Below are 10100 nucleotides of genomic sequence, written 5' to 3' on the forward strand. Positions count from 1 at the left end.
AATACGCTTTCTTAGTTTAGATTAAGCAATGGAATAATTTTATTCGTTCAATCCAGGTTCTGTTTATAATATTACAGACAAGAGTGTCTGTGCTTAAGAAGGAAGAAATGTCCATGTCTCCTGCATACCATTCAAAATTACACCCTTTATGTTTATGGTACCTAAGTCGGTGGAGCATAATAAGTTATGTTATGTTTAATTACCACGTGACAACAACAGAATTATCGCAAGTTTTATTCACTTCGTTTGGTAAGAAAAAAGTCTTAAATAATACATTAAGTAAACAAAGAATATTTTTTCATTTACAACATCGACATCTTACTAACATTAATAACACTTTTAACGTGGAATTGTTTGAGAGAAAGAAATTTCTTTTTGGAAAGTTTCAGTTTGTTATTTTAATAATTTTAATTTTAAATCTCTACAACAGTTTCAAACTCCTCTCGAAAGAAGGATATGGAGATAACGAACAGTATTAAATCTCAACGTCCATTAAACAATATACAAAATAAGAGCAGAGCAAACACGGACCTCTGAAACGTCAGAGGTGGGATCAGGTGCCATGGAGGAGTGAGCATCCCCTGCCGACCGGTCACACCCGCCGTGTGCTCGTTGTCATGATCAGGAAATAACGGAAAAAATCCGTCGTCAATTCAGTGTATAAATAATGGACTAACAATTGGTATGAAAAACGTCAGTCAGCATATGACTCAATGATAAATTGTATTTTCTGACAAGGTCATTGTATCGACCATAGAATTTAGCAAATGATGACTTTAAACTAGACTGTTGATATTCTTGTTTCATCAACTTGCTTGTCAATAATTTACCTCGTTTAAGAAATTTTTCATACGTAGAGCACGCTCTTGCGTATCGAATCAACTGAGATATATATACTCCGTATGCAGGTGATGAAGGTATATTGCTGCATAAGTAAGGGAAGTTGACGATAGAAAACTTAAAGTCATCACGTTTATCATATAGCTTGGTTGTTAGATTACCATTAGTGTCTTTCTCAAGTAAAATATCCAAGTATGAAGCAGAAGTGTCGGCCTCTATAGTATCTTTTATCTCAAGCTCACCAGGATATATCGTATCGACGTAGGAATGGAAATTATCATTATTAATTGACAATACGTCGTCGATATATCTAAATGTCGAGTTGAAGGCCACAGCAAGTGTTTTCTTCTTTTCACGCATAAGATTTTGTATAAATTCTGCTTCATATGAATATAAAAATAAGTCTGCTAATAACGGAGCGCAATTTGTACCCATGGGAATTCCAATAGATTGTTGGAATACCTGGTCTCCGAAAACCACATAGATATTGTCAATCAGAAACTCAAGCATCTTCTTGATGTTAACTTCAGAGTACTTATGTGTGCAATCAGAATCTGTTTTAACAAAATAATTTTTCAAATGACCAATGACGAGGTAAGTAAATTTACGAGTTCCATTTTTGTTGAAGAAGCAGCTGTCAATGATATCAAAAAGCCTGGATTTTAATTTGTCGTGGGGAATCGTTGTGTATAAAGTTAAAAAGTCGTAAGTTTTTAAGCTGTTGATTTTTGTGAAGTCTTGTGATTTCAAATTGTCCAAAAGTTCTTTAGAATTTTTAAGTATCCACATCTGATTTACACCACTTCTTGAGTATATAGTTGCACAGTACTCTTGAAGTTTTTCCTTCACTACTGTCAATATTTTAGTGAGAAGTAACGAAAGAGGCTTGGTTGAACATTTACTGGAAACTGCAATGTATCTTTGTTTGTAAGGATTCCTATGAAGTTTCGGAATCCAATATAATATATATAAGGTAGTTCAAATTCATTTTGGCTCTGTGGAATATTAAAAGTATTCAAAACTGACAGGTGATTTTGAAGAATTTCTTCCTTAGAAAGAGAAGTATGAGTATAAGTAGGATTACCACTTGTAGAATTAAATGCAAGTTCTTCTAGAATGCAATTTATATAATGAGCCTTACAAACGAAGAAAATGTTGTTACCTGCTTTGTCGCCAGGATCCAGTACGTACTGATCGTGTTATCTATCCAATTCTTTTTTCACTTCTGGTTTATTGAACACAGAAAGATAGATGGTTTTCATTTTGCCCCTCAATCTTTTGATACGTGACTTTAACATGGATCTGATACATTTAATCCATTCTGACAAGGTGTCAATGTCTTCTTTTTCATATTTGGTCCATCGTCTGGCGTAATTTTCAACAGAATCCATAATATTTATGAAATTCCGACGCCAGTTGAAGGATCGGGGTTCCCTATATTTAGGACCTTTTAAAAAAAGTGATCTAAGGTCCTCATTACGAACTATATTTACGTCACCTGTAATAACGTGTCCAGCAGGAATATAGTTATAGGGCGAAGAAGAACATGAACACGAAGGAGGATTATTTTTCAGATGGTCGATATCCAGGCCATGTAAAGTGTTTTTGTAATTGAAAAGTTTGGAAGCAATGGTCGATGTATATTTGTAGGAAATACATGGTGTAGTCTTTAACTTGAAATATGTTTTTACTTCCTCACAAATGATATGCAGCCAATACCTTGTTATATAAGAAATAATTCGCAAAAAAAAAAATTCTCACAGTGCCAATTATAAAAACTTACTGCAAGAGGTTTTGCTTTCATAGGTAAAATACACATTTTTTATATTCATATTCCTGCATTGATTTGTATCACAAAGTAAAATATACATAAGGCAATCAGAATAATAAAAGCAGCATTCATTGGTAAATCCTAGATTTAACAGCAGCAGAACCGGTAACACAATTAACAACGTGCTTATCACAAACAACATCTACATGTACAACAACAGAGCTCAAATAAATACGGCACAAGACAGACAACAACACTAGTCATTCAATAACCTAATTAAAAAACAAATTTCTTACTAATTAATCGACTCCAATTGTGACCATATCCCGACCCGAAGGGCGATCATTTGAACAATTTAAATATTACTTTGATGATTTGTATGTTTGAATTAATCTTATGTTAATCATATGGAGTATTTAATTAAACAAAGCTGACCTTGCTAAAATATCTCAGATATATGTTTCCTTCAGGGCAATTATAGATACAGAAGCAGCATGTTATGCAATACGATATAATCAATATCAACATTTAGGACGCTTATAAAATTATCAACAAATCTATTACAAACAATATCTACAATTTATAACTACAACTACAACTAGAGGTATAACAAAAAACATTTACTAGGATAAAACAAATTGTATAGATTTCACACAAGAGGGATGTCCATAAAATTGATCTACAATGTCATTTAAGTCAATATGAAATTTTTGAAGACATTATAAGAAGTAGAAAACCACTGTTTTGTGATGAAAATAAGATATCCGTATTTATGGCGTGATAATAAATCAAGTACTACGTTCAGCTGGGCTGCACTGCCTGCTAACGATACTAAATTTTCCTAAATTGATTTGAATATTAAAATTAAATCAGCTATGTTCTATAAATTTTATAAGACATGTGACACCATGTTGATATAAGCTTGGGAGAAAATAGAACCTAGAGGCAGATCTTGTTTTGTTATTTGTTTAAAACTCTTGATTTTGAAGTGAATTTCAGGATTGTTAACTGATGTGGACATTTTTTAGCCTTCATCTGGAACAATCGTGCTTTTTTAATACCCAGGCTGGTAGGTGGTAGGTGGTAGGTGTGATGACTGCACAAATATAAACTTTGAAAACAGCGAGGAAGCTTACAGTGTGTGATATTTTTATATTGGGGCTTTCCCTCATCCGGAACATTGCTGTAGTCAATCCTGATGTAAAACTGAGAGATATAAAGACCACACACATGTAACGTGATAAAAGACAGCGAGTAATGTGGTGCTTTGTGACTATGATGGCATATGTTTATTTCTTTTCAAACGTTGTACTGACTCATTTATTAATATTTAGAACAAAACGCATACAATTGGAACAATAACCTGATTTTGTTGAGATGGGGGAATATGTTTATCCCTAATAAGACACGGGTGAATATGATTTATTATCATCAGAACTTTTCCTAGTGCAGTCAAGTCAATGGCGTTTTCAGACCCATTTTCATAATTTTTCAGTTAAGTTTAAAGTTGTTATTACTGGAAATTCTGATTATCGCTCCTTACAAAATTGGTTTATTTCTCATCTTTATATTTTGTGTCCGCAAAAAAAAATACAATTCATTGTTAATAAAACTTTTGAGAATTTCAAACGAATTATCATATGTTAGAAAGTGGCAACTTGGATAAACTGTTCTACAGATTTATTACTCATTGGAGGTGGATAAGATAAGGTCACAGTCAGCAGGGGATCACAATATCAAAATACTTATTGCATTAAAATAAATACTATTGCAAAAATTTGTTAGTGTGACATAAAAATGACAAGTTGCCTATTACGATGAAAGTAGTACAAATTCAGAATCCATATATCCGCTGAAATATGGCTGAAAAATTGTCTACTCGGCGTTAAACAATATACAATCAATCAATCAGAATCCATTTCTTTGAAGTAATTACACTTTTTAAGTTATGAAAAAGTGTGTATTCTTTAATTATATATTTTTCATCAAATTATGATCTCTATTAAACTATTTTTGTTTACATTATTTGCCAGTTCTGTCATTATGAAGTAAATTACAGCATTTGTCCAAGAACTTTATGGACCCTCGTATCTAATACAAGGAAAGAAAAGCCAGGGATCAATGGACAAACATACTTATCTTAGTACCACCTGACCTGCTTTACTACAAGGGTATAAAATACTATATCTGTTTTGATCCCCTCCTGATTGTGACGTTTGACAATCAATCTCATTTTTTGTCACATGATGAACGTATATCTATATCACAAATGTTTATAAGATCGACTATTTATCTCTATGTAAAGTTTGAGCCACTTTCATGGCACTTACTTAACCCAAGAGTCACAATTTGAACACATATCAATATCTCGATATCACAATGACATTGTATCCCTGTATCCCTTCTAATTTTGAAAAGAATGTTTTTATGTCATTTCCTTTATAATAACCCTCGTGAATCATCATTTAAAGAAGATTTAATCTTCATTAGATCGGAGTACATACACAAAAACTTCTCAAAATTATGATCTACATGTATATCTTTTATGTGAATGTTAATCAGAAATGCTTTCATAATCATACTGCTTACTAGAGGTAAATATCTTAAAAGACATTAATTGTTTTCCTATTTATAATACTAATTAGTATGTTAGTAAAAGATTTATTTGAATGAAAATAAAACAATTATTGATGTAGGCTTCTTCCCATTTTTTTCTAGATTCTTTATAAAGAGAATTATAGTAGATTTTGAAAATATTTAAGAAATGTTTATATATAATAAGCAATAGCTTTGTTTTTGTCACATGATGATATGTATCAATATGACAACTATGATTTTCTTTCTATTTACCAGATGTGTGGGAGAATAAATAATTAGAATAATTATAATTATAATATAATATAATATAATATATAATTATAATAAATAAATAAAAGAATAAAAACATTATGTTTTAATGTTTGTCTTTTTTAATTCCCTTTGTCATTAATTTTGAAAGAATATTTCAAACCTTACATTTTATAAAAAGTATGAAAACAGAAATGAATAAGATTTTCGTTATCTCCATTTGTTTCTGTATTACACTGAACAATTACGTAAATCAATGAGAAATAATTATCTTATATAATAATATATTAATGGTCTTTTTTTAAATGTTTGGGTTTTTCATTGATTTTGGAAAAATATAACAAGCTGTTATAAGATATAGAAACAGATGGAAATTGATTTTATCCACTCTTATTTTAATAGACTGGTTATATTCCCCCAAAAATCACATTTATAAATTTTACATTTCAATAATGACTGTTTCCATTTTCAAATAAAAAAGCAAAACATCAATATATATAATTCCTCCAAAAATAACAAATGTTTAACCTTTTAACATATAAAAAGTGAATATTTTTAATTGAAAGAAATAACACGTTTTGTAATGTTCTTAGCAAAACATCGAAAATCTTAATAAAAATTACAACCCAACTGATACATTTCTTCATTGAAAAACATTATGACATTGTATATTTTCAACTAATTCATTTTCATCAACATCATTAATTTTCACCACTTTTCTGACTAGGATATTAAAAATCCCAAAGAATTCCTTCTATTAAAATCTCATCCTGTTATTCTTATTCTCATTTAAAAGTTCTATTCCCTTCTTAATTCAAACAAACTTAGGAATTAGTAGCTTTCACTTCACAGAGAGACCACGCCCCCTTAGCATTACCGCTGGCTAAATACAGATTGACGTCTCTACAGTGGGCGGGGTCTGGACAGACACAGCGAAACACACAACGTGAAAAAGCGTCAGGTACAGCCTTGTTGTCTGTCAGAGTACAGAACTGGGTCGGTTCCTTGATGGCTCTGTAGGATACCTAGAGATATGAGGGGTAAAATCAATAACAAAATGAATAACAATAGTAATAACTATCATATATGTTCTGCTGTATAACCACAGTCACATTTCCAAAAATGACCAGCGGCAGACTGTTTATGAAGCAAAAATGAAATTCTTCGGGTGACAGTCGACAGTTCATCGGCTGTTGACTGTTGCCGATTTTGACCTTTTTTATTTTTGTCGGCCGACCAAATTTGTGTGCATCGGCCCAAGTTATAATTTTCTGCGTTGGTTGCCAATTTCTTCAATTAAAGTTATCCGTCGATCAACCTTCGATCATCGTCCGACCATCGGCGGTTAGTTAATTAAGTCGGTCGTCCGTCGTTCGACAATAAGGGTGTCCAAAATTTCGGCCGATGGTTCAAATCAAACTGTAGCTCAGAGCTTAATGATTCGGCGACGATTGGCTGACTTGTAAATATAAAAACTAATAAGGATAAATTACACAAGCAAAATTTTGATGCATGAATTGTTAAAATAAATTATTAAACCGTAAGATACAAAGAAATCAATTGTATTACTTGCTGCTTAGATATGGGGCATTTGTCGTTTTTATGAAATTCTATACAAAATTTTGCACACATTTTCAATATTGAGCCAGAATCTTACAAAATTCTGCCACTTTGCCTTGCAAATATTACTCACGTAACCTTTCTGAAGATAGATCTGAAAAGAATATTGATGATTTCTAAAGAAAAAAGTATTTTTTTGTGTTCTTTATCCACGTTATTGGTGTTTCTAAGAATAAATTGACTGCTCCATGTCGACCGATACTGAAATTGAAGAATTCCTAAAAAAATATATCCAAAACTAGAGGAAAGATCGTTGCAAAGCAACGAGTAGGTCTTCCGTCCTGTTTGACCGGTAATAATTTTTATTTTAAAAAAAAAGAGAGAAATGACATCTCTAATGATTTAAATCTTTCAAATCTATTTTGAAAATTGCAAAAGTAAGCCATTTTTTGCTACTTCATGTTTGACCGGAAGTGACGTCGACGGACGGAAAATTAAGTTTCATGCTTCTAGTGACAAATGTTTCCCCAAAACATTCAAAAACGGCAAAAATATGCAGTTTCGGACAACTTCCGGTTTGGCGGTGGTTTCCGACGACGTCACAGGACGTATTTTGATGACATCAGTAGATTTTGACAAAGATTGTCAACAACTTTGCTTCCTTAATGTATGACAAATTCTCAATACTTTTGAGATATCTGGAAAAACTTTTGGCCCCTCTAGATCCCTTAATTTATGGGTCAGTCTTCTAATTCTGCACAAATTTTTCTCTATATATTTTAACAAAATATTTTAAGTTTTAAAGTTAAAAAGCAAAATATGAGTAATTTTTGGTTCTTTTAAGCCTTCTAATTTTTTATCCCTACATAGCGCCATTTTGAATAGAGAAATCGAAAAACAAAAACCGATGTGCACAACTCCAATCCCTCTATTATCTAAAATCAGTAGAATTTCTGCTCCAGCTCTAGCCGTCTCTGAGCCTTTATCTGAAAACGAAAGCCTATAAATTTTCGTTTAAAGGGCAATAACTCAAAACTGGAAGTGACTCTGAAATTTTCGACAGCATTCTGATAGAGTTTAGTAACTTCTAGTACCTCTGAAAATTTGAGCGAAATCAATTGATAAATGAGTGAGATAAAGTTGGCATCTAGGAAGTAGAAGAAAAAAAAGAATAATAATCTCTACCAACAGAATCAGTAGAAGGTCTTCCGTTAGAAACAGAAGACCTTAATGAAAGGTTTTTTTCTCTAAAATTTATACTTCTTTACGTTGAATTTAAAAAAGCTGTTTTAAGAAATATTTACATTAGAAGGTTTGTGTCTTATTTACCTGAAGCATCCGGGCATTTGAGTGCCTGTCACATGATATGCCTATCCCTGATATGTTAAGAGTGAAAGCTTTTGCCTGAATACCGAAGACAGGTTCTGTCGGTAGGCTCATCATTAAGAAAGGCGTGAAGTCTTCTTGGGTTGGGAGTGTAAAACACGTGTCCTCATCGTTATCAAAGACAACTGCTATTTCAGACTTCTTGGTTCCACTGGGATCATTAAATATAGAAATCGATTCCCATCCTGGAGGAAAAAAAACATGTAGAACTCATATAATGCTTTAAAAATATCTAAAATATAATGTATAACAGGAGTTTCTCCTCAATCCAAACTCTGTCACCATCACATTACATTCTGAATCATGTTGAATAGTTGAATTTTGCTTGAGACACTTTCTAATGACCAAACATTGTAAACTGTAGTTACTATAGTGTTGATATAATTACTTATAATTATGTATGAGGATTGAATACAAAACAATTTATTTTTAATGTTTTGAATTTTAAAAATTAAATTTTATTATAAGTATATTACCTCTGGAAATCGAATAACTTTCAGAATCTTTACTAGTTGGAACTGGAAAAGAACACATGTTTTTTTATTTCAAAAGATCCAAGTTCCATATCAATGTACATTAAAAAACTATATCAAAAACTATTTTCAACAGTTTTTATTTCTTAATTCATTTGTAAACAGTATTAGTCCAAATATCGTTTTTATAATTATTTCTGTATTTATTTATTATAAAAATGTAAATAATTGTCACTCATAATACACATATTCAAATGAAAGAAATTTAAGCTGCATTCAATTAAAATGATTTTAATGGTGTTTTACCGTTACAGTTGTTTTCTCGTAGGATCGTGATTTTCTTTGGTTTGTTGGGTACAACAGTGGTAACTATGGGTACATGAGTGGTAGTGGTAGAGGTATTGGTATAGGTATTGGTAGTTATAGATATGGGATTCAAAGTTGATTCTTCGCTCAAATTTGCTCCGGGACCTAAATTTGATAGAAATACTATATACCCGGTAAATATGTAAAAGCAAGCAAGCTTAACTCTTTACTACTTACTGAACTGTTATGCAACATACACTTAACGTCCACGTCATAGAAATAGAAATTTACCATTTCCCCGCAAGCACCTTTTAGCGTGGTACACGTTTCTCTAAAGTCTAGCGTATATAATATTCTGACGATATATTTTAATACAAAAATAACATTTCTTATTTTATGAGATTTTTGCAAGTATAAATTTAAAGGTAATTGGCATTAAATTAAAGATTAAATGAACTTTTTAAAGTGCGTGAAAATGCGTGATTGCGGGGAAACGGTATATGCGTGACTTTGCGTTAGAAATAGGAAATGGTATATGCGTTAAAATGCGTGAATGCGGGGGAGGGGGTTAAGGTTGAGGACCAAAATCAAAGACAGATCTAAAACTAGATGCTGTCATGAGACAGTAATACCCGCACTAAGGTGTTTGCCTCTAAATGCACACTTCTTTATATTGGGCTTTACCAAGGAAAAAGTCAATATAATTCAATAATTTACATAGTACATGTTTTATCAAATTGAGCATAATATGCTTGCTCAGGTGACCATCTGACCCATGGGCCTCCATCTAATAGGTATTTCATATTCTTATTTCATTACCAGTCTGAAATTAAACAACAGAATTAAATTAATTATATAAATTAGGTTTGATAAAGAGGGGGGGGGTATAAATTTTTGGCACATAATTGGACCTTTTT

The 10100-nt window shown here is 31.9% G+C and overlaps 1 protein-coding gene across 1 annotated transcript; it reads right to left on the bottom strand.

Annotated features, from left to right (window-relative positions):
• Positions 1 to 6063: 6063 nt before the first annotated feature.
• Positions 6064 to 9477, bottom strand: LOC134242293 (uncharacterized). Its single transcript, XM_062724378.1, has 5 exons — positions 9441 to 9477; positions 9184 to 9348; positions 8881 to 8922; positions 8348 to 8589; positions 6064 to 6483 (listed from the first exon to the last, which is right to left on the bottom strand). Exons 1-5 carry the CDS (start codon positions 9475 to 9477, stop codon positions 6283 to 6285), a joined length of 687 nt encoding a protein of 228 aa, XP_062580362.1. The 3' UTR covers positions 6064 to 6282.
• Positions 9478 to 10100: the final 623 nt, after the last annotated feature.

The sequence above is a fragment of the Saccostrea cucullata genome, unplaced genomic scaffold, assembly GCF_032062105.1.
Source record: "Saccostrea cucullata isolate Sc308-1 unplaced genomic scaffold, CSIRO_AGI_Scuc_v1 ctg2709, whole genome shotgun sequence".
Classification (NCBI taxonomy): domain Eukaryota; kingdom Metazoa; phylum Mollusca; class Bivalvia; order Ostreida; family Ostreidae; genus Saccostrea; species Saccostrea cuccullata.

Coding starts and splice junctions, on each gene's coding strand:
- LOC134242293 (XM_062724378.1), bottom strand. CDS start 9,477: ATGGTAAATTTCTATTTCTATGACGTGGACGTTAAGT. Junction 8,923..9,183: donor ACGAGAAAACAACTGTAACG/GTAAAACACCAT, acceptor GTTCTTTTCCAG/TTCCAACTAGTAAAGATTCT. Junction 8,590..8,880: donor AAGTTATTCGATTTCCAGAG/GTAATATACTTA, acceptor TTTTTCCTCCAG/GATGGGAATCGATTTCTATA.